Source organism: Phoca vitulina, unplaced genomic scaffold (assembly GCF_004348235.1).
Source record: "Phoca vitulina isolate PV1807 unplaced genomic scaffold, GSC_HSeal_1.0 scaffold27, whole genome shotgun sequence".
Lineage (NCBI taxonomy): Eukaryota > Metazoa > Chordata > Mammalia > Carnivora > Phocidae > Phoca > Phoca vitulina.
In genome coordinates, this window is record NW_022589730.1 from 19,416,609 (window position 1) to 19,435,105 (window position 18,497).

The 18,497-nt window shown below is 38.7% G+C and overlaps 1 protein-coding gene across 20 annotated transcripts in view; it reads left to right on the plus strand.

The window, feature by feature from the left end:
• The window catches only part of TCF4 (transcription factor 4), a 349,872-nt gene that overhangs the window by 101,075 nt on the left and 230,300 nt on the right, over window positions 1-18,497 (plus strand). For 19 of the 20 annotated variants that reach the window (XM_032422851.1, XM_032422840.1, XM_032422848.1 and 16 more), the window contains 2 exons: window positions 15,006-15,067; window positions 18,267-18,363. The exons of the other annotated variant lie outside the window; for it this stretch is intronic. In XM_032422851.1, the coding sequence (XP_032278742.1) occupies window positions 15,006-15,067; window positions 18,267-18,363 (159 nt within the window). The remainder of the gene's footprint in view (window positions 1-15,005; window positions 15,068-18,266; window positions 18,364-18,497) is intronic. 20 annotated transcript variants of the gene reach the window in all.

Here is an 18,497-nt window from a genome sequence, read left to right on the forward strand (position 1 = left end):
ACGCAGTGTGGGCACCGCTCGCCAGGCTCCCACTGCCTTCTTCCTCTTTTCCACGCCCTAAACTGCCATGATCTGGCAAGGGATGATTCTAGCTTTTAACTCTCTTTTCTCTAAAATTCCATAACATTCATCATTCTTTCAGTAATCAAATACTGCTTTTTTATTTATGTATGATTTTTCTCCCAGTCTAGATGATATATTTCAGGGAGAAAGCCCTATTTTAGATTGATTTCTGTATCCCTTTGGTGTCAAATATCATTCTGTGCTACTAATAGTAATCATAATAAAAACAGGAGTTATCTCCTTACCCCCTTTTTGAGAGCCTACTGTGTTCCAGATTCCATGGGGACGTTTTTCCTAAATTATCTCTAATCATCTCAACAGTACTGGAGGGTGGATGCAATCATTCCCATTTTACAGATGAGGATACCCAGAATCTGAGAAGTTAAAGAATTTCTCCCCAATCACACAAGTATCAAGCAGCTCAACACTTATGGCTGAAAGATAGTGGTTGGGGAAAAAAAAAAAAAAAGAATGGCTAATTGAATGTATTGGATTTATTTTCTTGAGACAGACAAGACTGAGCAGCCTGAGAACATTTGGTGCTCAGAGGGAGGAAATGCTAAGAGGGGAAAACAAGTCTGAAAGGGAGAGAAGGATAGTTCAAAGGCCAGTTTCCCTGCTTTACAATTGTGACTAGTGCCAGGTCTAACTGAGTATGTTTGCTTTGCTTGGAAGATTGAACCATAGCGCCAGAATTCTCGGAAGTCTGTTTTGGAGGATGCATTAGTCAGGGTATGCTAATTGCTGGAACAAACAACCCCCAAACTTTAGTAGCTTAACACCGCAAAGGGTTATCTCCCGCTGGTGTCCCAGACCCAGGGAGGTAGGCTGTGTGCCTGCAGTCAGTCCTTGGGTCTGGGTTTTTTCATTCCTTAGCTCTGCCATCCTCTGGGGCCTCCGGGATTCACTAGATTCTTTGTATCCGGCTGAACAAAGAGGAAAGAGAAAGTGCATGGAGGATCACATGGGAGGCTTTAGGGGCCAGCCTGGAAAAGGCAAACACTACTTCCACTCATGTCCCATTGGCCCAGCCTTTGTCACATGTCCCACATGACAGCAGAGGAGGATGGGAGAGCTAGACTTCCTGTGTGATCAGGGGAGGAAGCAATGGGGGCTGATGAAAACAGCCTCACCTTGGCCACAGAGGGTTATACCAGGGACCTGAAAGTTCACTGTCCACTAGTTTTCAGAGGTATTAGATTTTCAGCGGGGCACTACCATGCCGTGCAGACTCAGCCTCTGGAAGACATTGGGTTGGAGGCCTGCTGATGGCCTTTACCTGAGAAAGTTGTTTACCTTCTCTGAAGAGAAGATAATAAGGTGCATTTCAGGACTCACTTGGGACACGGAAGGGAGTCATGAAGACGGACTGGCTTGTTAACTAGAAATGGATATCCAAACAAGAACCGTTGCTCATAGGTTGAAGTTGAAACCTGCAATATTGCTGAGGAAGAAAGGAAAGATGCGGAAGCAAAAAGGAAAAAAAGTAAAAGAGTGGTGGGAAGTAGGATGTAGGCACTTTTTCTCTGAAAACCCGTTGCCATGCTTCATGTAATTAAATTTCATTCCTTTTAATGAAGCAGCTTGTATAAATCACATGGAGGCTTTCCATAAACTGAGTATTTAATATCTACATTTTTTTTTTGCCTTAAAGATTGTAATTTTTTCATTTGTAGAACTGATGATTATTTTCCATTTGTAAAACTGATTCAATCTCCTTATGCTATATAATGGTGGACTTCCCTCTGGTCTCAGAGTCACTGCTTCGCAGGGTCCCGCACGCTGCCTTGAATGAAAGTGGGAAAAAGAAGCGGAGGGGTGGCTGTGCCTTTTAAAGATAAATGACAGTTGTGTAGTTGATACAATGAGGAGAATGCATTTTATCCTCTTTGGCATTGTCTATATATTGCTTTGATTTCGTTCTGCATTTATGAGGCTTACAGTATTTCTTTCTTTGGCTCTCTTGTTTGTAACTGCAGATTTAGCGGGTTCTTTTGTGTACCACTTGCCTCCCAGAATTTGGCCCAGTAGTTTTGAGTGGCTGAACGATTTATCGAGGACAGATCAGCTGAAATGTGGCTCAACTTTAGTAAAGCAGAAGGAATGACATAAGGTTAGGTGACTGATGTGTGAGTTTTTGAATTTGATTTGGTTTTACATGGAAAGGTTGAAGCAATGATCCATGTATTCTAATAAAAATCATCAGTACAAATCAAATAAAATCTGGCTTAGTGGCTATTTTCCCACCGTATCACTCATGGCTAGCCTGGGCTGTTACAGACCACATTTGGCAGGCACTGTTTTTTTCCTACAACAAAATCTTAAAGTAGTATCGCAATCTTTGCTATGTTAGGAAGGCATCTTTGCTAATCAAACTTTCTGCTAATCTCATCAGATAAATCATTATTTTCTACTGACAGCTCTGCTGTCCCTGGACCCCTTCCCTGCTTCTTGTTTTCTTTCAAGATGCCTGGTTATTGTCATTCTTCAGGCCTTTGCTTCTATCTCCTTTCAAACTAACATTTCTTCCATTCCTGAGGAGGAGTTACAGCGTCTTACCATAGCGCTTAGTGAATTTGTAAGCCCAGGACATCGCGGCAGCTCATCTCTTTCTGACCAGTACTCCCTGGCTATCAGGTGGGCAGAAGGCAGCTGCATCCAAGTTGCAGACCTACTAAAAGAAAGCAATGTTTATCCCTGTGAATTTGATGCCATTAAGCTTGAGAAAAAGACCCGCTGATGCTTTCGAATGCATTTCCGTTTCTGCCCCCAAATGCTGGACGAGAAAATTCATGCAGATGAATTTGACTGCTTCAGTTAGGAGAGTGTCTTAAAGCACTTGAAAGTGAAAGTAAGAGGAGCGGTGTCTTTGGGGGAAGCTATAGTCCATTTCTTTGTCATTACAGACCTGCTGTCACAGCCCTGGTCTTTCTCAAACCAGTGCCGAATTTGTGTTGTGTTGGTGAAATGGTCTTGTGTAGGGTGCAGGGCAGCTCCGAAGGGAGACTAGCAATAATGTTTTCACTGCTGACATGATTTAAGAATGCATATTCTGAGATATGAAAATTCAATCATTATCATACTATCCAACTTTCCTATTTCAGCAAGTATTCTAATGAACTTTAGCAAGTATTTTGTTACCTGTTGGTCAGGCCTCTTTTACATAGGCCAGTCTTTTTCTTTTGATTTTTGTTTTTATGCTTTTGAAAGATAGTGTTGGTGTGCTCATACTTAAGTATGCAACTCCTTTGGATCCCAATTTCATGCTTTATGTGATTCTAGATAAATCATTTAAAAATGACACGAATATTAAAAAAAAAAAAATGCTTTGGAAAGCAGGAAGCAGGATACAAAAGTGTGGTTACATTATTGTGAGCTAAAAGTAAAACCCTTAAGTCACCAGGCCGACTTCTCTACTCTGATCAAAAACAAGGTGATGTCAGTTGAACGAGTTGCAACATCTGGGAGCCGTTTTAAACACGATCATTACATCAAGAAACTATTAGTAAATTCAAGTGTGTGTGTTGTATTTGTGTGTGTATGCCGATTTTACACACACACACACACACACACACACACACACACACACAATTTATAAGCCCAATAAGAAACACCTTTGCCGGCGTCTCCAGGCATTTGACTGAGGTAGAATTGTGAGGACAATTTTCTAAGCGTTTATAAGTCAGAGTTGAAATTCACCAGCACTGGTCAGTTTATAAAATGGCCTGGGCTTTTTGCCCAAAGGTTAAAGAGACTATTTTCACCTTATATTGATAACAGTAAGTTAACTCACTCCATATTGTATGATATGCATATACGTTCTGTAAGATGGCCAAGTTCCACTTAAATCTTTTCTATCCTCAAGCTTTTCTCTTCACTTTTTGTTTGTTTGTACACCTGATTCTAAATGTGAGAATAGGTGCTTTTTAAAGTGTCAGTTTACTTCCCACTTTTAAAAACTTTTAGATGTTTCCCACTTTTTTTTTTTTTTGCCAGCCTATGAAGACCATTCTAGAATTTTTTCTGTCTGTCATAAGTGTATTGTCTATCCGTTTGATTGTAATTGGGAATTGCCACCGCTATGACGGATCTCCTTTCTACACAGTGGTTTATGGAATGTGCTGGAAAGAGGCAGTGAACGAGTAGCCATTCAGGGCAGCATCCGCTCCAGAATGCATGATTTAACTTGGTTTTATGCATGGCATTGATTCACAGGTAGGGTGCTCAATCTTGGCTTCATTTTGGCCGAATTCCTTCAAAGCTAGTAGTCTGTCTTCATTTACTCTAGTCTCTGGCTTCTCCAGCCCCACCTCGGTCACAAGGCTACCATTAATAATTATATGCACTGAGATGTCGCTAGAACCTAAATAAACATTTGAGGAATATTTCTTAACCATTCATTCAGATAGACCAGACATTTTAGTCAAGTTTTACATTTAATGCCCTAAATTTCTGTGGTTTTAAAAATCAGTTGATCATAGACCAGAGGATCCATAAGCCTACCTAGGAAACTGTTATGGGTTATCACTGGCACAAGGTGAGGAGAGTGGGTACTGAGGAAATTTTCACTTTTTACTTTATACACTTTTGTATTTTAATTTTTTCGATAAGCGCATAATTGAAAATTGGTTGTGATGGTCTTAAAGTATCTCCCTATAGATTGCCGATTGCACAGGGAAAAGTGGTAATTGTAGAGTGATGAATTCCCACAATACCTTGACCAGGTGATGAAATGAGCATAACAAACCAAGGGGGCAGACCATGCTGCCATCGCATGGCTCTGTATGTGATATCCCTGGAAAGACACAAGGCCACTTGTGTATTATTCTATTCACCAGAATTGAATCATGAGGAAGCATCAGATGAACCCAAATTGAGAAATATTTACAGTTTGATACTCAAGCATACACTACACCTTTGATCATCTGGCCTGTGCTCTTTAAGAATGCCAGTCACACAAAGAAAGACTGAGGAACCGTTTCAGATTAAATAGATGAAAGAGAGCTGATGGTTAAATGCAGTGACTAATCCTGGATTTTATCTGTTGGTTGGTTGTTTGGTTTTCGTTCTTGGTTAAGTGTGTTAATTATACTCGAGATCAGTTGTCGTTCATGGAATGACTTGCAGGTCATCTTGGATAGTGGTGGCACTGTGGCTACCACAAAAAGGGGGAAAAAGTGACAAATTGGAATATGAAATATGGATTAGATAAAAGTGTTATAGCTATGGTCAATTCCCTGGTTTTGATAACTGTTACTGCTTTTGTTCTTAGGAAATGCACATGCAAGTACTAATGTGATAAAAGGACCTGAGTGATAGCAAATGACATAGTTTTAAGCACATTGTAATGAAAACCATTTGAAAATTAAATAGTAGAGAGGTATAGGAAAAATTTGAAAATATGTTTTGCCTTGCCCTCAACCCTTGATTTTTTTCCTTGATTAGGGGGCCAGGTAGGGCCAGGATATCTCTGTTTCTTGTTTTTTTTGTTTGTTTGAAGTTCCTGGAGGATTTTGGTGGTCAGCCACATTTGGGAATTATAACCCTCCATTATATGTTATCCTTTCAGAAAGAGTTGCCAGAATCACTTTGAGTGTGATCAGGTGCCACTCCGTAAGTAGCAGAAACTCCCTCAAAATTGGAGTGAAAGGGTGAAAATCGATTTTGTGTAGTTTGGGGATGTGAACATGGTGTAATGTTGAGTTCTCTGTGGGTTTCGGCCTGGTCAGAGCAGTCTTCAGTGGACCAGGTGACTTACTGTTCTTTAAATGACACAAAAATTAAATGTCCTTCTTCAAATTCCGTTCTCTCACAATTCCGATTATCAAACTTGTACTGTATGCTTGAGTATCAGGCTGTAAATTTAGGCAAAATGTATCCTGTTGAGCCCATTGAGTAAAATAAAGAGATTTTCCCCCTGATCCAAGCTATTACAATTTCACATTTGCAAAGTATTTCAAATTCATTTTTAATGGACTGCTTCCCTTCAAATACATGTGGAGATAGATTTATAAAACTGTAAACAGTTTATGCATTTTTACAGATTTCCATTGTATGTGTTTGATACTGATTTACCTCTTTTTAATTGCAACAGAGATAAAGAATTAGTAGTTTAAAACAGTAGGAACTACATGTTCTGCTGTGATCAAGGAATTAGATAATCTGGCTTGTTTGCTTAAGGGGTCTGTATCTTGAGACTTTTATAGGGCAGTATTAAAGCTCTGAGCCTTCTTATTATGCCAATACCCAGAAGATTGCTTTAATGAGAAGTAAAGGGCCTTTTTCCAATTACAAGGGAATAACTGTATTAAGTTCCTGTGTTATGTCAACCTGCTTTGATTTGATTACTGCGAAAGAAATGGATTTATCTGTCAGTGTTACTTAATTAAGCCTTCTCATTGATGTTTTGCAGAGTAATATAGTGTGGTTTGCACATTTGAGCCTAAATACAAAGAAAATTGGCCTAAAACTAAGGCATGACCCCTGAAGATAACATGTAAGATTGATTGCTTGTCATGGCCAGGTCAGAGGCTACAGTGTTAAACACAGGTAGAAGACTGGGATGTTAAGGATAAAATGAAAATCAGTTTATGGGAGTGATTATTGTAAGCAAGAGGGACTGTGCTAGAAAACTGGATTTTAGGGAAGATTTTTGAATATTTGAAACTATTTGGCTTCACCGGTATCAGCAAAAGCATCCGTAAATAGGGGGTGGGATGAGATAAGACTAGAAGAAACAGGGGAAGTAGACTTGGTTCCAGGATGAAAGGAAATAGAAGAAGGAAAAAAAGCACAAGGAATGGATGCCATTTGGTAGAAGTGGACCATTGTGGTGATGCAGAGCAATTTCAGCCTACAAATATTTCAATTAAGCCAGCAGTCCTTTCCCAGAGCCACATGAATGGCACCCTAGGGAGAAAAGGGGAATTGGGGGAAAAAAAGAAGAAAGGATAAAACTGTTATATGTTTTATCTTGGCTCCCCCCCCCCCCGCATTGAAATACATTTAATAAATCATTTATCAAGTAGGCATTTAAAAAAATCAATTTGTGTATCTTAAGTCTTTACAGTATTATGGACTTTGCCACATAATAATTACACATATGATTTGAAAAATGCATGCATAATTACATGTACGTAAGAGTTATATAGTCTGTTCTATTAGGAAGTGAAACATATTTTCACACTTAGGTCTTTGTTGTTTAATGTCTTCTAAGGTATCTGTCTTTTATTTCTCACACTTTGTGATGTGTATTTGTAAATACATCTTTAAAGGTACCAAGCACCTAGCTAAAAACTTCCCCAAATATGTTCACTTTTCATTTAGATACTTTGAGGCTGATCTCTGTAATATTGGAGTTAGATGGTATGTTGGTTTTATTTTTGAAGTCTTTTTTTTTTTTTAAGATTTCATTTATTTATTTGAGAGAGAGAGAATGAGACAGAGAGCATGAGAGAAGGGAGGGTGAAAGGGAGAAGGAGACTCCCCGCTGAGTAGGGAGCCCGATGTGGGACTCTATCCTGGGACTCCAGGATCATGACCTGAGCCGAAGGCAGTCACTTAACCGACTGAGCCGCCCAGGTGCCCTATTTTTGAAGTCTTTAGATATGGCAGCTTATTTCTGATCATTATTCTTGCCTGATTTGAAATAAGTTAAGAACATTATTTTAGTAAGATTGATTTTTATTAAGTGCTTTTAGGATTGGTTAGATTTCAAAAAGTAAAAGGAGGCAAATACAATTCATATTGTATTCTTGCCTCAAGTTACTCATGGCTCTCTGCTTTCTGGGCTCTTAGAATGATGAGATCTTGGGGGCGCCTGGATGGCACACTTAGTTAAGCATCTGACTCTTGGTTTCAGCTCAGGTCATGATTGCAGGGTCCTGAGATCAAGCCCTGTATAGAACTCTGCGCTCAGCGTGGAGTCTGCTTAAGACTCCTCTTTCCTTCTCCTTCTGCCACTACCCCCGTGTGCTTGCTTCTTGCTCTCTCCCTAAAAATAAATAAATCTTAAAAAAAAAATGATGAGATCTTGAAAGGATTAATTGCTCTTTAAGAGGAAGACTGGTTAGTTTCAAACATTTGAAATGGAAGGTTGCTAAATAAAAGTGTTTCACATTAAGAGTATTCAAGTTAGAATATTATCCAAATTAGATGATCTTTGATACTTCCAAATGATATGGATTGATCTAAAGACTTCAAGGTTACTTTTTTCTCAATTTCATACTATAACCGTTTACTCAGCTTGAGTTCTCAAGAAGGTTTCTGAGTTTCAGAATAACAAACAACAGTGCATTTATAATGCAATAGTTATGCATTTTATTTTGTTACTTTCATATGATCTGACTTTCATGTTATATGAAAATGTGTTTCCCGTTTTATAGCACCGCAAAATGCCATTCTCCATATTTTAAATATCTGAGATTATTTAGTTTTCATTTTTGAAAAGTTTGTTTTGAACTTGAGGAAAATAATATTCTCTAAAGAGTGTTCTACGGGACATATTAATAATGGAAGTTTAAGTTGGAGGTTAATAAAGCCTAAAATATTGGAATAATTTCTCTCTGAACAAATTTTCCTACTATACTTTCCATCTAGTATTTCCACATTTTACCTTTCTTTATGCATTTTACCTTCTTATACATAAGAAGGTAAAATGCACACACACAAATATATATTCATATAGAGAACTATAAGATCATCTTGTACTTGACTTTTTGAGTTTTCAGATTTATTTGGTAAGGAAATCCATTAGTGCTCAGAAAGCCAGTACTGATGGCAATGATCTGAAAATGGAACGCCCCGGTCTCTGTTCCTTATACCTGAAATATCTTCAAATTTGTGTGAGACGCATCACCACAACCCTCATTTTTTGCTCAGTCAGATTTGGAAAGTGCTGGAAGTTTCTTGTTAGTGCTCAGATCATTCATTATGAAGCATACCTTTTTCTTACAGAAAAAGAAAGAAGCAATCATGGTTGTATGGACGTTGTCCATCAATATTTGAAGCTTTTCAGATCTTCCTTCATCTACTGGTACTCAAATTTGACTTCAAATTACTCTACTTAGAGCTCTTATTATACTGGGTGCTAATGAAAATGTGCACATCCTTAACACGCTCTTTGCTGATGAAATATTTTGAACTCTAAATTCATCTGGCACTGACGGAGAGCATATGCCATCTCAGTTTGTGTGGAGGGCTCAGCCAAGGGTTCTTCCTGGACTAGGAAATTAGTAGGAGCCACAGATGTACCCAGTCTGTGAGTCTCCATGATGGTGTGGAGGATATTTAATGGTATCTGTTGTTGCAGAGCAAAGGATTTGAGACAGTGTAGATCTCAACGTGTTTTGGGGTGATTATCTTTCCAGGAAGAACTTACCCTTGATCTCCCAACGCATTCTGAGAGCGTAGAAGCTTTCATCAGGAAATCAGTCCATTTCTACAAGAGTGGGAATTTGTAGACTTTTAAAACAACTCAAATAAAACACTTTCATTGTTTTCTTACTTCATGAAACTCTAGGGCCTTGGGTGCTTGGCATGATCTGGGCTCTAAGTATGGAAAGGACCAATACACAACTCTATCCCAAATCAACAGAGTTAGGTAACTCACACTTGTTTATTTCTTCTTTTTTTATTTTTATAAAATCTATTTATTTATTTATTATTTATTTATTTAAATTCAATTTAGTTAATATAACACTGTTTATTTCAAATCACAGTTAAATCTATATAACATTTAGTCTGTGTTCTTAGCTTGGGCCTTGGGTCAGCATGCATAACTTTTGAGAACATATCATTTATATAGAACACAAACGTATGTTGCAATGGTGAGAGGTAAAGGGGATATTCTGAAGGCAAATCAAGTCACTAAACAAATCTAATATGTACTGAATTCTCTCTGTGATTTTGCTGTAGAGGTTCATGGAAAAGGTGGGATTTGTTTACACTAAACTTATTGGCTGTTTCTAAAATCCAGGAGAATATTTGAAAGTCTCTGACCTGTTGAGCAGAACTAGGAGTCATAAAAATGTGAGACTCAGATTTCTTTGAATAAATCACCATTTTACAGATTTACATAGTTTGCTTATCTTAGAGCATAATAAGTTACGCTCTCATGGGCAGGTGTTGGTTACTGAGAATTTGCTATGGACCAGGTACTCCCCTAAGTGTTTAACAAATATTACCTAACTTACTTACTTTTACAATAACTCCTTGAGGTTGGAAATCCTATTATCCCCGTTATCTTCTGTTAGATACCTACTTTGGATGGGTCCTGGGTTTTCGCTTCTGTTTTGCTTGACCTAAGAGGCCATTAAATTTTCTAGGTTGGCAGAAGTCCTTAGGGCAAAAATGTCTTCTCTTCCTTCAATTTGATTTTGGCTTGATAATTCCTTATTATCCTCTCAGCTTATTAGTATTTTAAAGAAGATTTTTAAACATTTACCCATCATTTTTATTTTTTTTTTTTTGTGGGAGAGTTGTCCAATATACTAGAATTTCCCTATTTCCAAGGGTGCAGCTCAAACCCACTTATTTTATAGTTGACAAAAGTGAGTTCAGAGAGGCCAGTGATTGGCTCAGACCACACAGCTTGTTAATGCAGAGTGCCTGGTGAAATCTGAGTCTCTATCCCAACTCCCAAGGCTGTGTTTTCTGACATTTGTCCAGTCTATCTGATAGTTTCGATCTTGCACATCATAAGCAAAGTGGAGATTTGAGTAATCAAATCATAAGTTTAATGAATGTGGATGGTGAATCATAGAAATTAAAAATTACCTCTGTGTGTCTTTTCTCAGAATGGAGTGTTTGGTCCTAGTTCTGCCCAAACTTTGCTTTTGTGTTTTGGTGCGGAAATGTCAGATATTTTAGAGGGGCTTATGCAGAACTACTCTATTAGAATGAAATTTTGTGGATTGTCAGGTTGCCTCCTAAACCAGCTGTCAATCCCATAGAAGTTACTAAGTCTGTCCTCATTTAGGTAGGGTAAAATAAATTAGAAAAGACTGGAACAATGGAACCCATTTTAGTATTTTGGAAGAATAATTTCTGTCATTCACTTGCTTTTTTCCTTTCCCTTCTGCTGCCCGGATTATTGTGTTTCTGTTATTTATTCCCATCTTGGATGGAGAGTGACAGTAGGACAAGGGAGAGGCAGGAACTAAATGTTCAGACAGCCTCTATCCTGGGCAGTTTTTCATTTGTTACTATGTTGCCTTAATGGATTTCCTGAACTATTTGTGTGCTTTTATCCCATACTCATTGTGAATCTTGTTTCACTCTTTGTTTTGCCCACTCAGTACCTTGTAGAATTTTGACCGCTTTCTAGCAAGTATCCAGTTCATCACAGTGTACATTTTGATAAGCTCATCATACCTCTGGCTTTACTGTCCCCCTATTTTTATTTTCCAGTCTCTTGATTTCTTCAAATATTTACTTTTATATATTTGTGTTGTATATAATTCTTTAACCTTTTGTGGGCCCAAGAATGGGCCTAAACTCCTAAATACTTTCACTCTGCCTGGGAAGACTTGTGAGAAGTAACCTTCAAGATGGTCATGGAAAGAAATGAAGTTCTTTCCAGGGAGGCATTTACAGTGTTGGAAAAGAGTACTCCCTGGCTTTGCTGTTGGCAGCACCTGTGTTTGCTGGTTGCTTGAGAGAGTTTCCTGTTCCATCGAAGCCTCAATGTTCTCATATATGAAATGGGGGTACTGTTAGTGCGTTGAAGTGCTTGTGCTTAGTACAGTGTCAGATGCGTATTTAAGCTCACTAAACATTAGCTGCTATGATTCTTTGAGAGATGGAACAGTTCAGGCAGAGGGAATAGCAAGTACAAAACCATGGAGATAAAGAAGTGTGTGAGCACCTGCGTACACCAGCAGGGGGTAAGGAATGGCCAAGAGTAGGCCACGTGCAGGTTTCTAAAAAGTGAGTCTGGGCAAGATGCAGGTGCATCTGGATACAGATGCGACGGGAATGTGTACTGAATGCTGCTGAAACTGGCAACCTTGGCGGAAATTTGAAGATCTAGAGTGAGAGAGGCACGTGTTGATGGTGTGGGGCATGCATCTGTCTTGTGTTCCTGATAAGGCAGGCTGGTGGTCCTCAAACTACTGTGCACATGCAGATGACTTGGGGACCTTGTTTAAAACACAGTTTTCATGAGCGATCCAGACTCAGTTGGTCTGCAGTGGACCCCAAGATGCTGATTTTGAAATGAATATACAGGTAATCCACATGTAGGGGGTCTTCAGATGCCCTCTGAGATGTGCTGGAATAGTTGTTGAGGAAATGCTCACTAACCAACTGGCAGTCCTGATGAAGCTCAGTGGGAGGGAAGATGGAAACAAATGACTTAAAAGCAACATGTTGACATTCATTATGAGTTAAAAATCTTAGTGCTCTCCCTCTGTGGCTTCTTGCTCTTGGATAAAGGAGCACCCAGCTAAACAGATACTTTTTCAAAGAAAAAAGTATCATCCGAAATCATACAATTGTCTAGTAGGTTTGGGAGAGCTAGAGATTGGTCCTTATCTGTTAGATCTAGCAGGAGTCCAGGGGATGGAAAAGCCTGTTAAAAAGAGATCAGTAAAAGGGAGGAAGCAGAAAGGAAGGTGGAGCAGCTTGAGGTCAGGAAATGAGAAAGATGGAAATGAGAAAGGATGGGAAAAGAGCAGTCAGATCTGATTGGTTGGGAATCTATTTGTGAAGGAACCCAGCCAGTATTTAACCTGTTTTGAAAAAGCTAGACTTCCAGCATTTTTAATTAGTGGATTGCTCGCTTTTGAAATTGCCCAGTTGGGAATACTCAAGTTTTGATGTGTTTTATCTGCCCACTAATTAGCAGGCTGCTTGGTTGACCATCATTTTCCCTTTATTCTGTGGACAGAAGATGTTTATGAAGGTCTCCTGAAACACTCCAGCTCAAGTCTGGGTTAAAAGGCATAAGTCACTGTGTATTTAGTAAGAGTTCATACTAAACTATAAATTAAATTCTAGTACATCTTTTCTCCAACTCGCATCTTCCTTTTTGCTCTTTAGTGTGATTTTCCCTCAGCACTGGGCTTCTCAATCTAGACACAACTGACACTTGGGGACAGAGCATTTTGTGTATGTGTGTGGCGGGGGGCATTCTAACATTTGTAGGATGTTTAGCAGCATCCCCTGGCCTCTACCCACTGGATGCCAGTGGCACTGCCCCATCCCCACCCCACCCCATGTTGTGACAACCAAAAATGTCTCCAGACATTGCCAAATGCTTTCTGGGGTCCAAAATCACCCCCCATGTGAGAACGATTCCTCTTTCTTCCTTGTCTCTGCCTGCTTTTGGTGTTTAAAAATTTCCTTGAAAATTGGAAAGGTAAAATGGGTCCAAGCAATATGAAATCTTATAGAATATAAGGATTCAGCTCCCAAATCCAGAGGGTTCTAAGTCACTTCTGTGAGTATTTCAGTTTGGCATACCCGTAGGCCAGGAGATGAGGTTGTTAAACAGCAGATTTAGGGAAAGCGTTGCACCTTCTCTCCAGACTGGATGCACTACCCAGAGCTTTCTTGACATCCCTTAAAGCTCACAGTCACTGATTTTAGCTGTCCGTGGGGGACATTTGTTTGCAGTTGCATTATCTCCTGAAGCACCCACAAAAGGAACAGAAATATTTGTTTAAAAAAAAAAAAAGAAAGAATTCAAGTTTAGTGGTAATTATTTTTTGTTGCTGCTATCCCATCTCTTAAGAGACTCTAAAACGCTGCGTGCTCCAGTGTACCCAAAAATAAATCAACTAATTATACTGTGATTATTTCTTCTGATAATAAAATAGCAGTAATAAAAGGAAAGACAGTGGTGCATTAGGAGAATAAACAGTATCACTGAAATGTTAGGAAACACAATGACTGGGGTTATGTCTCCTGAACCGAAGTTTCACACCTCCTCCAGTCCTGTCAGAGGAGGTTTGTGATGGCCGTCTGTTTGATCGACCATGATCAAAATAATAGAACAGTGAAACTTTTTATACTTATAAAGGACCTTTCATCAACACTCTCAAAGCCATTTCTAAATATAGAGTGACTGATCTTTAGAACACTTTTATGTTTTAAAGCAATTGATACGATAACTTCACTGCAATACTCTCCAGCCTGAGCATTTTGCCACTTGAAGCCATGATGGCGTGCTCAGCGTTAGAACTTTGCTGGTCCAGAGTTTAGAAGAATTTCCACTTGCTGGTAGTTCATATAGGTCTCTTCGCTATCACTTATCAAGATAAAACATGGCTTTAACGACTTTAATTTTCACATCTCAATGCCCAGATTAAGGATTGTAGCCAAGTGGTCAAATCTATTAAAATAATTAAAATACTGAGACAGTGTTGTCTTTACTTAAAACATTAACAAAAAAACACATTCTAATATCCTTGTAATGTACTGGTGGAAATAGACTGCTGAATCTGCTTTTTGTCTTGTGTATTTTGTTGCATGTCTGTTGTCTAATGTAATAAGCCTTGGCTAAAGAACAAGAAATATCCAAGAGCATTATGGCACAGATGCTGCTAATGTTGGTGTGAATATTTGCCTTAACTTACCTTTTAAAATACACATTTAAGGTTGTATTAGTGTCATTTTAAACTTATTTTGTACAAAAGATCTTAATAAAACTTTAAGTGCAGTTTCATGTCTATAAAAGTTGAGGCTATGAAACACTGAAGGATGGAAGTAATTTTTATGTTCATACCTCTGGTTCCTGAGGGTCCAGTTCATTTCTGCTGTGAATTTAAATGAGTTAATTTAAGTAGATGGGTCAGAAGCCACTATCATCGTGGTAGCCCTGTGCCTGATTCTTAATTAAAGGCAACAGGAGATTAATTTGAAACATTAATTTAAAAGTGCATATACAAAAAGGAAGAATTATTGCAAGAAAGCCTAAAGAACTTTTCTCTTGTCCCTAGATGTAGAAGACAGAAGTAGCTCAGGGTCCTGGGGGAATGGAGGACATCCAAGCCCGTCCAGGGTAAGTATATCTAATCTTTTCTCCCACAACCAGACATCCCGCATATGTAAATTGACAAACTGAAGGTGAGTTTCTCTCTCTCGCACACACAAACGCACAGATATATATATGCATACTAAGTTTAATGAGGATCAGCTTGTGTTTGCAGTTTTTTTTTTTCCATTCTCTTATTGGATGCTGTTATTGAATTTGACACCTGTTCCACTTCTGCAACCAGAAGAAAAATCCTTCATTAAATATTTGGCCTTACTTTGCCAGTTATTGATCCAGTATTACAGAAAGTTATTTGTTGTAGATGGCACAACTTTGAAAAAAATCCTAGTATCCCTGTAATGTACTGGTGTAGACTACAGAATAATTCTGAAGACAGGGTATGAAGTTCTATCTGATCAGTATAATCTACATAATAAATCAGAGTTGATTTCATTTTGTAAACATGGTATTAATGCCTTTGGTCACCAGTTGGGTTCATTTATTTATTTGGTTTCAAATTTTTGCTGCTCCTTTTCATGGTTTTCCTTCATGCTTTAGTTGTTAGTTTGGGTGTAATGGGGAGACCATGGAATGGGATGGGAGTGGGGTGGTTAGGCAATGTGTATTTTTGTGTGTATATGACCTTGGGCATATCATTTCACTTCTTTAGTCCTCATTTTTCTAATTTATAAAATGAAGAAGTAAAGCCAGAAGATCTTTTATGTTCCTTCCCACTTAAAGATATATGATTTTATGTATAATCTGTTTTTAATTCAATCATTTCTAGGCCCTCTAAAATCCATGTCAGCTTTTCTAATATACGTCTAAATACCCCAAATTAAAAATAGACCGAGAGCACATAGTCAAACAAACACATGCCCCTCCCCCAGCCAGCTGTATAAATGAAGCATTATGCAGGGAGGGAACATTTTACTGTAAGTATTCACATAAATTTGAGGTGGGGGTGTTTCTATTTCGGCAGAAGAGGCAAGGAAGGTAATCAAGCTGTCACAGTGAGGACATTTCAGCAAGCCACTGTTGTCCATTTCCACCTGTCTCTTGACCTTGTGGTTGTCACTGGGGTCTTCATGGTGCGGCAGGGTCTGTAGGCTTACCAGTAGCTTTGTGGAGCCACCGCACCAGCTGTCGGGGGTGATATCCTAATGCATTATATGGATGGGTTGAGGAAATCTTTCCTCCTCCTCACGTTACAGGCTGCACTTGTAGAAATAAATCCATTGCCCTTGACAGCAAGTGTAGGAGATGACAGAATTTCCCCCTATTGTTTAGCTCATTCACACTTAATGTCTTACGATTTCTCACTTTAACACACACACTACTTTTAATTGTTCTTCTGAGAACGAGGTCCCTTAGGACCGTCCTTTGATTTCATTTTCAGTAACTGTCCCGCCATTTTTTTTCAGAGAATATTTTGGTGAATACTTTTGAGTCAATATTTTGTAATTTCTGTCTTCTCAATCCAGGGAGTTTGCATGTGATAGATTTCTGTGGCTGACTTGTACTGACAACCGTGCTAAGTCCCGTCTTCTCTCGTCCTAAAGTGGTGATATTATCCACTACCTTACAGCACTGTGCTGGGGTTTAAATTAGGTAGTGTATATTAAAGTACACTGTCTAAGGTGAGGACACTTAATAAATAAAGATTAGTCTTATACAATGCCCGGCATAGAATAAGTGAGTGCAAAACCCATGCTAGGTATTTTAAAAAAATATGACATCTTTTTATACACTGACATATTGGCAGCATTAGATTACGGTATCATTCAAGTTAATTTTTCTAAATGAGGAAAAGTGATCAAAAACAGGATTATTTGGAACCTTAAGGGTTCCAGTTATTCTCTAGTGAAGTGATGTGTGTTTTCATTTTTCATACGACATCCGTCTTTTTTTGTATTCTGCCCTTTGGCTAACATGCCAACTGATACCTCTGAGTAAATTTGACTTGGTCTTTATGGGCAGTGCAACCAGCTGAGCAGATTGACTTTTTTTCTTTTTTTTTTTTTCCCTTTTTGGTTACTTGATGCACCTTAGTCTGAAATTTGAACCCTGTAATGTAGGTGATTTTAACTTTTCCTATATTTTATTTAGGGGCTCCTGGGTGGCTCAGTTGGTTAAATGTCTGCCTTTAGCTCAGATCATGATCCCAGGGTCCTGGGATCTAGCCCCACATTGGGCTCCCTGCTCAGTGGGAACCTGCTTCTCCCGCTCCCTGCTGCTCCCCCTGCTTGTGCTCTCTCTCTCTGTCAAATAAATAAATAAAATCTTAAAAAAAACCCCATTATTTTAATTTTAAATTCCATTAAAATAATTAGATAATCATAATCATGACAAATTTCTGCCAAAAATTAATGTCTGCTTTAAAACTTTTTTTGTGGCATGCTTTGTCCAAATCCAGAAGTACTAATTAATGCTAAAGTTTTGATGTTCCTTCATAGTCATGTTGTAATAATTTTAACGTTCTTACATGTTAATTACTTATGGAATGATCAGTTCTCTTACAACCACAAAAACAACTGTCACAAAACATTGAAATTTCAATACTGTAAAACCAAATGTTGTTCAAAGGCTCTATCTTGGTCTTCTAAAAGCAATTCATTATAGGCTATGGGTCGTTCTCCCTGATGGCACAATCTTGTGTTTTTTCTCTTTTTAAATAATTTTGGCTTGCCAGCACCTGGGTGGCTCAGTCGTTAAGCATCTGCCTTCGGCTCAGGTCATGATCCCCGGGTCCTGGGATGGAGCCCCACATCGGACTTCCTGCTCTGCGGGGAGCCTGCTTCTTCCTCTCCCTTTGCCCCTCCTCCTGCTTGTGTTGTCCCTCTCTGTCAAATAAATAAATAAAATCTTATAAAAAATAATGTGGGCTTACCAAAATAGTAACTTCTAATATTTACAGTGCATTTTATATGTGTCAGGTGTTTTACATACATTATTTCATTTAATCATGTCAGCAACTTCCTGCAGTTGATTCTATTGTTATTATTATACGATTTCACAGCTACCATGAGGAAAACTTGAACTCTGCAGACTCTAGAGCCCTCGCTTACCCACTGGACCTGTGAAGAGGCAGGTCCCTTATAATGCGGTTCCATAGTGGGAATGTGGACTTCAGTTTCTTTGGATCTCGGAGCTGTCAGTAGGGGGGGTATTTATATGCTGATTTATTCATGCGAAATGAAAACTTACAATGTTGTTTTATTTACAGAACTATGGAGATGGGACTCCCTATGACCACATGACCAGCAGGGACCTTGGGTCACATGACAATCTCTCTCCACCTTTTGTCAATTCCAGAATACAAAGTAAGACCAATTTTAAATTAACATGCACTTTTCAAATGCTGATATTTTACCATAGAAAGGGGAGAATACAGCCCAGATGGAGGACCTGTTTTTAGGGACTTGGATATTTAGCCAGTTCACTCTAGTAATTTTAA